Source organism: Gossypium raimondii, chromosome 1 (assembly GCF_025698545.1).
Source record: "Gossypium raimondii isolate GPD5lz chromosome 1, ASM2569854v1, whole genome shotgun sequence".
NCBI classification, from domain to species: Eukaryota; Viridiplantae; Streptophyta; class Magnoliopsida; order Malvales; family Malvaceae; genus Gossypium; species Gossypium raimondii.
The window spans coordinates 2094063-2107017 of NC_068565.1; the positions used below are offsets into that span (position 1 = coordinate 2094063).

At 30.6% G+C, this 12955-nt stretch overlaps 2 protein-coding genes across 2 annotated transcripts; one reads left to right on the forward strand and one right to left on the reverse strand.

The window, feature by feature from the left end:
* Positions 1–270: 270 nt before the first annotated feature.
* LOC105775153 (flowering-promoting factor 1-like protein 3) lies at positions 271–659 on the forward strand. The gene has a single exon (XM_012597686.2). It carries the CDS (start codon positions 280–282, stop codon positions 616–618), a length of 339 nt encoding a protein of 112 aa, XP_012453140.1. The 5' UTR covers positions 271–279; the 3' UTR covers positions 619–659.
* A 5479-nt stretch (positions 660–6138) lies between these two features.
* LOC105775186 (vesicle-associated membrane protein 724) lies at positions 6139–9243 on the reverse strand. Its single transcript, XM_012597721.2, has 5 exons — positions 8951–9243; positions 7645–7786; positions 7421–7541; positions 6805–6867; positions 6139–6714 (listed from the first exon to the last, which is right to left on the reverse strand). The coding sequence occupies exons 1-5, from the start codon at positions 9138–9140 to the stop codon at positions 6565–6567; spliced, it is 666 nt and encodes a 221-aa protein (XP_012453175.1). The 5' UTR covers positions 9141–9243; the 3' UTR covers positions 6139–6564.
* Positions 9244–12955: the final 3712 nt, after the last annotated feature.

The following is a 12955-nucleotide window of genomic DNA, read 5'->3' on the forward strand; positions in this document are numbered from 1 at the left end:
TAACTTTTATGAACTAAAACAAATGATATTTTCCGTATTGATACGAATTAAGATGCATGAACTCACTCACCCTCACTTTCTCTCCCATTTCCTCTTCACTTTTAGGCCCACATTACCATTCCCTATGACTAAACCATCCCATACCTTGTTTCTCTTGTTCTTTCCCTCTCAATCCACCCTTTACAGCCTTCAACTCACCTCTATATATACACCCCTACAAAGTACCCCCATTGCCAATACCCTTTCTATAGCTATATCCTCCCCCTTTTTGATAAACCAATGTCCGGCGTTTGGGTTTTTAAGAACGGCGTTGTTCGTCTCGTCGAGAACCCTGGGGTCGACTCCTTTGACGGAAGCCGTCAGGGTTCCAACGCTCGTCGCAAACTGCTTATCCACACTCCATCTAACGAAGCAATCACTTCTTACGCGGTTCTCGAGCGTAAGCTATCAATTCTGGGGTGGGAAAGATACTATGATGACCCAGACCTTCTTCAATTCCACAAACGATCCACCGTTCATCTGATCTCGCTTCCTAAAGATTTCAGCAAGTTCAAATCCATGCACATGTTCGACATCGTCGTCAAGAACCGTAACATGTTCGAAGTCAGGGATGTGTAGTTCCAATCTTTAGTCTTTCGTCATCTTTTCTTCTTCTTTCCTTTGTGTAATTAGGGTTAAAAACAAAACTAATTGCTAAGTATTTAAATTTTCGGTCGCAGATACATTTTCAATTGTTATACTATATATCTCGATCAATTGTAATAAAAAGTTAATATTTGATATACTGTCAATGTACCTTTTTTTTAATTCACAAACAACTTTAAAAAATTAACATGTATTTTTTTTAATATTTTAATATACTCCTATAAAATACTTACGATAAAATATACTAATATCATACAATAAAGACCCATAATGTCACGTGTTTGAGTCGGAGCACGTCTATCCAATATGTATGGAAGGATGGTGTCTTTTTACTCTTTATTTTTCCTCTCAATATGAAATTAATTTCCAAGTAAAATGAAAATCCGACAAAATGCCAGCTTAGCTGGCAAGAAAAGCAGACAAAAATGCCAACTCAGCTAGTAAGGAATGTAGGCTGTAATTCGTATTTTATTGTTTTATGATTAAATTTAAGGTAAATTATACTCAAGGTCACCGAACTATAGTAAATTTACATTTTGTCACTTTAAAAGTTACAAAACAGTCATTAAACTATTTAAAAATGTTCATTTAAGTAACTTATGACCTTTTCTATTTGCATCGCTTGCAGCAATTAAAATACTTCCAGTCTCTTCTACAATTCATTTTTTTTACGAAACAAATTTGAACGTTACAAACCAACAAACCAAAATCTAAAAAATTTTCTTCTCTGATCATTGATATTGACTGTTAGATCGATTTGGATCTAAGGTATGCTATTCTATTTGTCGATGGGTATTAATCCATCGTATCAATTGTTGAATCGTCGCTTGGAACTCGCTCACTCGACTTCTTTCTTTTAAAAATAAACTTAATATCATAGTGACTTTAATAAATCTTTCAAATAATTCAGTAATTATTCTATAACTTTTTTGAAATTGAGTGATTAAAATAGTTTAAGTGTTAAATTTAAAATACTTTATATTATTTTGTATATATTTTATATCATATATTAATTATTTTTTGGACCGTGTATTAATTATTATGGGAGTCAAATGTGCGCAGCCAAAATTAGATATTTCTATTGCTGTGTTCGAAGCTGACAAAAAATCTGAGATTTGTCTTCAGCTATAACATTTTATCCACAAAATCATAAGAGGATTAAAGGTAAATATATGTAATCGAGTTGTGTTGAGTCGAGTCGAGATTAAATTATGCGAAATTTAAATTTGAGTTTAATTTAAAATTTAATTTAAATTCGATTAAATTTCACTTTTAAAGTTTGAATTTAATTCGAGAATTGAGTTAATCGAGTTCACTGATTATTCTAAGATGTTTGAGTATAATTTAAAATTAAAATTCGGCTTAATTATTATCGGAGTCAAGCACAACTATCAAGTTAGTCAATTTTAATTATATTTGTTTGATTCAATAGATCGTAAAATTAATTAATCTTTTATATTTTTAATCAGTAATAAAATTCTCGATTTAAACTCAAATTTATTAAAATTTGAAGTCAAGGACGATAATCAAACTCACAAGCCTAATTGAGCTTGCTCAAATAATTCAATCGCTATATTTGATCATATTCTATACATAAATTATCAATATTTGACTAGACAAGAGTATCGATATCATGATCCCTTGAAGCAGATAGTAATAAAGCTCTCAAAATTTTTGAAAATTCCTTTTAGACTTTTATTTTTTTTTTAAAAGTTACCCCATTTTTTTTGAATTTCACATTATACCTTACATTTTTTAAAATTAGATTTCACCAAAATTTTGTCAGATATTATTAAGGTTTTGAAAGTTTTAATCAAATATTTTAAAATTTTAAACGAGAAAAAGGCCTCCGCAGTCCCTCTCAATTTCTAAATTGAGAAGATTTGTCTCTTTAAAAAATCAAAGTAAATTAATTCTTGTCAATTTTGAAAGTGAGCAATTAAGAATAATTAAACGAGAAAAAGGTCTCCGCAGTCCCTCTCAATTTCAAAATTGAGAAGATTTGTCCCTCTAAAAAATCAAAGCAATTTAATTCTTGTCAATTTTGAAAGTGAGCAATTAAGAATAATTAATCAAGACGTTATTGTTTTCCATCAATTGTACTTAATTGTAATTGATATAATAACAAATTTATCCCTCAAAGTTTACACATTTTTTTACCAATTTGGTCCTAATTTAACAAATTTATCCTGCAATATTTGTGTAAATGTGTAAATATTAAGGCTGAATTTGTTGGGTTTTTTAGAATTAATATCGAAATGACGAAATATATAAACATTTAAGGCTAAATGTGTTATTATATCGATAAAATTATATACAATTGATGGAATACATTAATATTGTGATTAATTGCTATTAGTTGCTCACTTTTGAAATTGATAGGAATTAATTTGCTTCAGTTTTTTAAAGAGACTAATTTACTCAATTTTGAAATTGAGAGAAAATCGAGAGGCCTTTTTACCTTTTTAAACACTCTCATTAAATCTTCTATTTTTTTAAAAAAAGTTTAATTAAACCCCTAAATCTTAACATCGTAAACCATCCATGTCAGCACCTACCTTTTGGTATTGATTTTTTTTTTGAACTTTATATGTATTTATCATATATGTTCTTTTCGATGCAAAATTTAAAATTATTCATAGCCCCTCCCTAATATTTAAATAGGAGGATAATACGTTTTAGTACACTCAAATTCATGTCCTCATGCACTAAGAACAATACCAAGATCAATCAAGCTAAAACTTAATCGACTTTTGATATTGATACTTAGCATAAAAACATCAATACTTAAATAGACTCTCGATTATACCCTATGATCATATACCATGGATGAATGTTTCCAACTTTAGGGTGAGGCCAATAGTTCAAAAAAAACACGTGCTCCTTCATATATTAGCCGCATTTTTAATTTTTTACAGGCACTTTTACTTTAACTTGTGCGGAATCAACACGTGTGGAATCGAAAAGAAAATCCACCAATGATTTTTCATATTTTAGAAAGAAAGAAAAAAAAAAGGGATCTGAAAAAGTTTTATTTTCTAGATTTTGATTAGATTCAGTTATGGCAGTCGAAGCCCCATTCCTTGGTTGAGTGGGCTGCAATTATACATTGACATCGAGTAGTCAATTTCCTTCCAGTTCCAGTTGAGCTGTTTGTTTACCGAGAAAGTGGAAAAGGAAAATAAAAAGAAATGATGAAAGTCAAGAAAAGTGGGATAAAGGATGGGGGCTGAAAGCAATGAGAATTCCATAAAAGTAGGTTTTTTTCTAAAATGAAAAAAGAATAAAAAATTAAATGTTGAATTCTAAGTACTAAATTTGAATCATAGAAATTAAGGCTTTTTTTTTATAATTTATTAAAAATAATATTTTTTAAGAATTTAATTTTTTAACATATCTGATACTTCAAATTTTAAAAATAAATGATAGAATTTTTCAATGACGAACGGTTATTACTAAGTATTTAAAATTGTCATTTACCAAAGCATCTAACTACATTCGATATTTAATTTTAAGTAATATACAAAACATATTTTATAACTTAAATTCAGTTTATAAAACATTGAATATAAATATATTGTTTGATAAATGAAAATTTTAAATATTAAATATTAAATAAAAATTTTAAGAATATCCAAACTAGTAATAGAAGTAATTAATTTTGTTGATACAAGTCACCAACAAATAGAAAAGGACAATGGAGAAGAGTGTCGATTCATCTGTAACAAACAAAGAGTTGGGGTAAAGAGAAGGATAAGATGGATTGCTAAGGTTGCTATGTAGGGTTTTTAGTAGAGAAGGAGCTGATCCTTGGTTCCTTATGCACTCAGGCTTATATATAGAGTCATCCTTTGTCATATAGTGCCACATAACCGGCAATATAGTGTCCTATATGGTTGTGTGTGTTGGTCAATTGTCATCATGGAGTGTACTACGTGATGTTGTTATGTTAATCTCGTCTTTGGGGTTGTATTGTTATGCATTAGTGGTCCTCATGAGGGTGTGTAGCAAGTTGTCTCTATGTTAATTTAGACAAGATTTGCGAAAAGTCACTTGCGGGTCATCCCGCATGAAAGGTTGGTAGGGATTGTTCTTTGTGGAGGGTTATATGCGAACCCCCCTAATAGAGAGTCATGGACAGACTATCCAACAGCTTGCCACGTGTTATGATGAGGTGAGATATCATAAATTTTAAATTATTATGATTTGATTCTTATTTAATAATAATATAATGTTAAGATAAAATATTTATAAATGATTAAAAAATGAAGAGTCCTTCGGAATTTATTTGTCGCAGTTTTTTTATTATATATTGTATTTATACTTGTAACAAATATAAACAATTATAGAATATTTTAATTGATAAAATATAATTTTTTTAAAAGACAGACAAAAGGAGTGGAATAAGTATTTAGTAAAATTACCTCGACTTTCAAAAATAAAAATAAAAAACATAACCCTCTAATTTAGATTTTAGAGCAATTTGGTACGTAATTCATACAACATATTGGGTTTTGCAATCCCTAATTTCGCTTTCTTAGCATTACCAATGGGGTTTATGGGTTAGAAGAACTCGATGTCCTTTGAGCAACCATTGGTCTGTTGGGCCTTTTGAAACAAGATAGGTGTTGGACAAGCATGTGATAGTGGTACGGGTTGTAGATTAAAGCCCGTGATAAATGTACACAGAACGTCCTATGAAAGTTAACGGATTAAATGAAATTCATTTTGACTCACTTGAACTAGTTTAATTTGTGGAACATATGGAAAAACTCATATACTTGATCTCTAGTAAAACTAGAGTTAACATGGTAAATATTGTAAATATTAAAGGGTAAGATTGTACGAGTTTAAATTCTTTAAAACTCTCATCTTGTAGATAGATTTTAATATTGATCATCGATATGATTTAAGCTGTACCGTTGAATATAAGGGAACTAAACTATAAATAGCATGTGTGGTCCAGACGACTAAGCTCATTCTGGGCTTGAATGATTTTTTTTTATTCTCAAATTTGTTCAATCTAATTTGAATTTAAATTAAATATATTTTATTTTATTTTATTTATTTAAATTTAATTATAAAAATATATTAATATAAAATTATATATTTTAATACTATTTTTTCAAAAACAATGACACTAGCTTTTGAGTGAATTGGTCATAACCTTACCTATAAACTTGAAACAAAAGTTTATTAAATTGTTTCGAATTCGAAAATTTTATCTAACTTGTCAAATCTAAATTCAATAAATTATTTAATTATATCAATACGACCAGTTCAATTAAAAATATTAAAATTCAAAAATTATATTTAAAGTGTTAAAAAGATTGAGTTTTATCGATTTGTATTGATTCCCGATCCAACCGGTTCAATATTATTCTACGAACAGATTCCTGAGCAGGTTCAATCATCATTGACTAATGCAGTCAAATTGACACGACATAAAAACTAATTCAAAGCCACCTAAATTAAACTTGAAACAATCCAATCTCGAATAACTCGAATAACCGAGCATCAAATTCAATTTCTTCTATCAAAAACTATCCAACCAACTCGGTTTCAAGCAATTCACATGAGTTAGTCATTCATCAATATCATTATATTAAAAATATTCTTCTTTGTAAAGTTCCATTGCTATAGAATAAAAAAGTAAGAACCAAGAACCAAAAGTATCATTTTGTTTTTTCTTCAGACGATGCCACTAAGTATATAAAACATGGTACTGAATTCTCCCTCTGTTCTTGTTTTGGTGTTTCAATGAGCCGTAAAACCTCCCTATACCAACTCACCACCGAAGACGATATGAAAAAGCTTACGCTTGACCGAACAATCCTTCCAATCCTCTCAATATCGAAACAGCACATTCGGTGTATGTCACAACAAAGCTTACTTCTCTGCAATGCTCAAGGACATAACTTAGTTGGTGCAATCAAATCCGTGACAAACCGAAAGCCAGATTACAAGGATTAGAAGAACCAAGATTCCGAGAACCACCAACTTTATCTTCATGTTTTGATACCACATCTTACGACGGATTTTCATCCCTTGGTTCCTGTATGCTTGGGCCTGAAGAAAGGCAAACAAAGAAACATGCTTTGTGTCGAGATAGACAGATGTAGATTACCGTAAAGCTTAACCGAGAGAAACGGGTTTTACCTGATCACGTAGATTCTCGGTCTTGTCAGCAAGTGTGGTTAGGTTTTCTCCTCGATCAATCGCCTGGAACATAGAATCGAAAGTCATATAAACTATATAAAAGCAGCTGTTACCTCAAATTTCCTATTAGACTTGATCTTGATTCATGTGAAGTTGCATATCATTTCCAAGAAAATAAAAATCGGGTATTTTAGGTATGTTGAAAACAGACCAAACCCGAATTAATTCACATATTGCACTAACAAATACAGATCTTATTGCAGGTAACTTTCACCAAGCTTTTGGACTAAACCGTCATTCACGAGTTGCGTTTGGTACCCTTTTGTTAATAGTCTATCACCTATTCCGAATAATCCTCGTTATTACTTTAAACCTAATCATTTCATGTTTCTCCAACTTGGCTATGTGACACTGGATCTCCCAACATATTTGACAAATGATACCATTATCAACCTATAGTACTCTTGTTCGATAAACCTTCAATTTCTATATCTAAAGAAGTGTCCCGTACTCTCGTTAGTGTAAAACGAAAGCATGAACATGCAGTCGAATTCAGAATTTCAGTCTTCCGATAATGTAAAAGCAGCGAAGGAAGAGAATCCTGATGCAGACTTACCTTGTCGATATTCTCCAACATTATACTTTTAACTTCCGAAACTTGGGCCTTCACCTTTAATAGCTTTTCGATTTCTTCAGCATGTTCGATAATATATTTCATGTGCTCCCTCATAACTGGTCTGCAAATTATGTTTTTTTGCTTTACATAAAATATATCTGAAAAATAAGAAAATTGGAACAAAAGACCAGATATCTAATGATAACACGGATGCATGAACATACCCGAACTCCTTGTTAAGACTTTTGGCAATAGCTGTATCAGCTTTTCCACCCCCGTATCTTTTCTTAAAGTCTGCTTTCATACGTTCCAAAAATGCAATAGAGATTTGCTTTCCAACGGAATCTTTGGCAACAACACAATAAGCTGCATAGATAAAATGCATGCAGTCAAGACCACTGATTACTTAAACGATAAACTATCGATCCTGATGTGGAACATCGAGAGTTCATCAGCTTAGGCAAAGATAAAAGTTCTTGAATATTCAGTTAAGCACCGGAAGCAACAGTTTGCATACAATTACAATTGATATGCTTTCATTAAAAGCCGGAAAATTGGTACTTTTTTGGCAATAACAAGTTTTCAACAAAAGAGGCAAGTTCAACGGTGGAGCAGACCAGATGCTGGAAGCTCATATCCCCGTCCCTCTCTCCTCTCCACACCCAAATGTTCTTTCATTTCAGATACGAATCCAAAACTTTTTTCATTTATATAGTAGCACTCTTATCTAGTTACTAGTTCGACCACATCTTTATTGTGCTCCCATCAATGAAAAGCTAGCTCAGACATGTAATAATATGTCCGATCAGACCATAGATAATAATGTAGGCTAGTAGATATGAAACTGCGATTGCCAGAGTATCATCGGTAATGATCGGTGCATCAACTTTTCACCATTTTCTTCTATTTTACAAGCTTCCTAGGGACCAAATGCAATCACCACAAGGCGATATTCGAGTCAATTATACATGCAAACAAAGTCTCGAACCAATCCAACCACGTCTCGAATCAAGTAAATGCATTTTCAATCTAGAACTTTCTTATAAACTATCACAACCATTTTCCGGTTTAGGCATTTCTTAATGAGCATATCATTTTCACATATTAATTTCCCTAAATGTTTATTTCATTTGACCAATAAATTTATTGAAAAACTTCATTTATGTGATATAAATTATTCACTATTTAATTGACAAAGATCAAACTGTTATCCAAATCCAGAAATTCTCAAGGTATGAAAGATATGAAACAAATCGAAGAACAAGAAACATTGCAAATTCCCATATTTTCCCACAGTTTCCTCAGCAACCAAACAAAATGAAAAAAGGGAAAAACTGATCAATCCTATAAAAAGAAGCTAACATTTCAATTTTTTAACAAAAACCCACCAAGTCCCACATCCCATTTCACACTATTTTAGCTAGATCCAACAGCCTTATCCTTCAATTCAACACTTTAAAGAACTCCACCTACCCCGTTTGTTTCTCGAGAAAAAACAACAACAAAGAGATTAAAGTTCTGGGAAATTACCGTAACCATCTTCAACAAGAAAATTAAAGGTATGGTGATCACAGTTGTAAGTAAACTTGTTATTAGAAGAAGGGAGTTTTTGCAAACACTGAGTTGCGATGGCTGGGAAATTCCCAGTGAACTCAGTGTACTCGGCCAAGATCATTGTTCCTCGAGCCACGAAGCTGTAAATAAACGGTTCCAGACTCATTTTCCCTTCCCCTTTCTCCTTTGTGAGTTCAACTGGGTTATCTCGCGAGTTGGTGGGAGAGACAACACAGAGAACGACAAGGACCTTGCTTATTGCAGGTTTTGTTTTATTTTCACCTTTTATATATGTATACATATATTATATTAAGACCGTGTTTGGCAGCTTCCTTTGTTGCTAAGAAAGATAATTACGTATCATAGAAATATTTTGCTTAGATTTTTATTAAGGTTAAAATGCGCAATAAGTCCCTGCACTCTTTGATAATTTGGAATGTGATCCCTGTGCTTTTATTTCTAGAAATTTAGTCTCTTTACTTTTCAAATTTTAAAATTAAGTCTAATTATTTATACTCTTATTTTTTTTTATTAAATTCAGGTTAATTACAACATCATTTTTTAATTACATTCCTACCTAGTGAGTATTTTCTTTTATTGCAAAATGTTATACTAACAAATTTAACAAAAAAAAACAGTGTTAACTATTGGACCTAAATTTTAAAATCTGAAAAATAAATAGACTAAATTCCTAAAAATAAAAGTATAATGATTAAATTCAGGCAATGCAACCTAACTAATGTGGAAAGGTTACAGAAGGGCATTAGGCAAAATGGTTCTTGTTCGTCGTGTCGGCATGGGCTTAAAGACTTAATCCATGTCCTTAGGGACTGTCTAGCTGCTAAAGAAGTGTGGCTAAATGTAGTACCTATCAATATCCAAAGTAAGTGTTTTTTTGGTAATTTTTTTGAGTGGAAGGAAACCAATTTGTGTTCTCCAATATGGTTGTCAAATGTGGGGGTTCTCTGGTCCAGTATTTTCGATTTAATCACTTGGCACATATAGAAAAACATGAATCTCTTTATTTTTCAAGGAATATTGTGGAGCTTCGCTAAGACTATTAAGTTTTCGAAAAGCTGGGCAAAACAATATATTGAAGCACTTAAGTAGGATTTCATTGGACAGTTTAAATCTGCTCATAAACCTATTCCGATAGGTAATTGGATTTATTTATATACTGATGTAGCTATTGAGTTCAATGCAAGGTGGGTTGCTGTCGAGGGGTGGTGTACAATCAAGATGGGAAATGGATTGTTGGATACAATTAGTATTTGGGGTTTTGCTTAGTTTTTTATGCTGAGTTATGAGAAATTTTAGATGATCTAACTTTCATTCAAAGAGAAGGGCATAAGAAAGTTCTCATCCATACCGATAACTTAGAGACTATCAAAACCATTCAAGATATTCATTTGACTGAACTAGGTTAGAAGATTTCATATGATTTTACAAACCATTGAGCAATAGGAAATCAAGTATATTACTAGAGAAAGAAATTAAGTTGCGGATTGACTAGCCAAAATGGCTTTAGAGAGGAACCCAGCTTTGCAAGTGTTTGGAAAGACTCTTGGAAGAGTTGGTAGTTGTTGAGATTGCTAGAGTATCAGATTTTCGATTATGTTAGATTAATATAGTTTGATTGCGTTTTTTTTCAAAAAAATAATATTAGATTTGTTTTCAATTTTATTTTAAAAATGATTTTTTAGGATTTTATTAAAAAATAACATAATAATAATTTTAGTTTTTATTTTTATTTCTTTTGTCATTTTGACTCTTATTTTTTAATTAAATTTAACAATTAATTTTTCAAAAGAGAGAAATCCTTTTTAACAAAAATGGTGACTATTTATCTCACGTGATAATTCACATGACACTATTTGTCTTGATGTCACGTCAATAAATACTTTAAAATTATAAAATATATAAAAAACATAAATTACACGTGAATTATTATGTGGGCCATCATATTTTAAAATTTAACATTTTAGTCACTATATTCATTAAAAAATTCGATTTTCAAAAAGAAGAAATTAAATTCAACTATTTTAAAAGTTTAAAAGCCAACTTTAACTTAAAAGGATCAATTTGATAAAAAATATAAAAATAAGGACTAAATTTATCATTGCATCTTAAAAAAATTAATAATTATAAAATTGGCTTGGATTATTCGTCTTTTTAATTTGACAAGGAAAAGCAAAGAATGATTATTGGAGTGACACTTTGCAAAAAGAGTTTTCAGACACCGATACTGCTTTGGCGGCGATTTATTTATTTATTTTGTCATAATTAATAAAACAGTTGCATTTGGACCCACCTAAATGATCTGTGATCTAAAATAATGTTGAAAATTAATATTAAACAAATAAGATTTCATAGGGATCTATTTGTTAGAATTTTAAGAACTGGTAGAACTTTCTAGATTTTAGCAAATTTAAATTCATTATTATTTTTATTAGAGATGTTGATGGATCTTGTTGGATGTGATCGCAGCTTAAATTAAAGCTACTTAAATAGTATATTTTATTATTTAAAAATAACAAAATATTAAAAACATATTTTTACGCTAATATTTATATATTTTTATAAATATATTTAAATTTAGGCGGGTTCGAGATAAAAAAATTATTCTCCAAATTTAACCCATGAATACGTAGATTTTAAATTAAATTGAATATTCAATGAATTGATCAGATATGATTAATAATTGTAAAATTCATACTCGAATTAATAAATATATTTTAAAATCTAGGTTCACTAATTATTTGTATTAAACACGAGAGTTGTTGTAATGATTCGAGCCCAATTGCTTAAATCATTTCTATGATATTTACATGTGATTAATGTTAATATATATTTAAATTTAAAATTGAGATTCGAGTAATAGATATTCGATAACTAATATTTGTATCTGTGATCCATATTAATATTATATAAATTCATAAAATTTGAATAAATATATATTTAAATTTATGGAATGGTGGTGATATCAATACAGCCAATCAACTCACTGCCATAAATAATTAAACCCTTGATTCGAATTGGCGATTCACTTTAGGCCCATCGTAGCCACGGTTAACATCAATAGGTTCAATGGGCCAATATATATATTTGAAGATGAACATATTTCCTTTCCATGTCACTCTCTTTTCAATGCCGCTTAAAGTCTGGTTTTTATGGAATACGCAGAACAAAGGGAAGTGTAGTAGTGAGGAGGTTTGCTGACAAACTCTTTTCCCTATTTTATGTTGGTTATTATGGAAAAATCGAAATCTTTATTTTTTTTTAATTGTCATAATTATGTATAAAAGCTTATGGATATAGGTATTATTTGGACGAGGAGTTATGTAAGGATGATTTCTAATCTGTTGCTTTCTATTCCTATGGTTACTTTACGATTTGGTCACCACTAGTTAGAGGATGGATTAAGCTTAATATGGACGGGGTAGTGTCACCAAATAGTTCGAACGCTTTTTATTGGAAAAGTGTTTAAAGATTCTGATGTGAATTGATTGTTTGGTCATTTGATGATGATGGAAGGACATAATTTTTAGAATCGAATCAATGATTGTTTTAAAAGGTCTACACTCAGCATAGGACAAGGGTTTTAGACAATTAGACCTGGAATATGATAATGCTCTTCTCGTGGAAATTCTCTTAGCTAGTGGAGTTGATAGTAGATTGGTGGAGCTACGCCTAATACATTGATTGCTAAACCCGAAACTGGAATATACGAATTAGTCATATTCCAATATCACAAAATATAGTGACGGATCACATGACCAAGTATACTACTAATGATTTCATAGGTTTACTTGTTCAAAGAATCCCCATCTTCAATGCGGGGTTTCTTATTTGGTGATCACAATAAAATTATGCTACTTTAATTTGTAGTTCTCTATCTACTTATTGTTTTCAACCTTTTTTCATTGAAAAGTTCTATCATTTGTTTTTTTAGCTCGTATTATCAAACATGCAAACAAAATT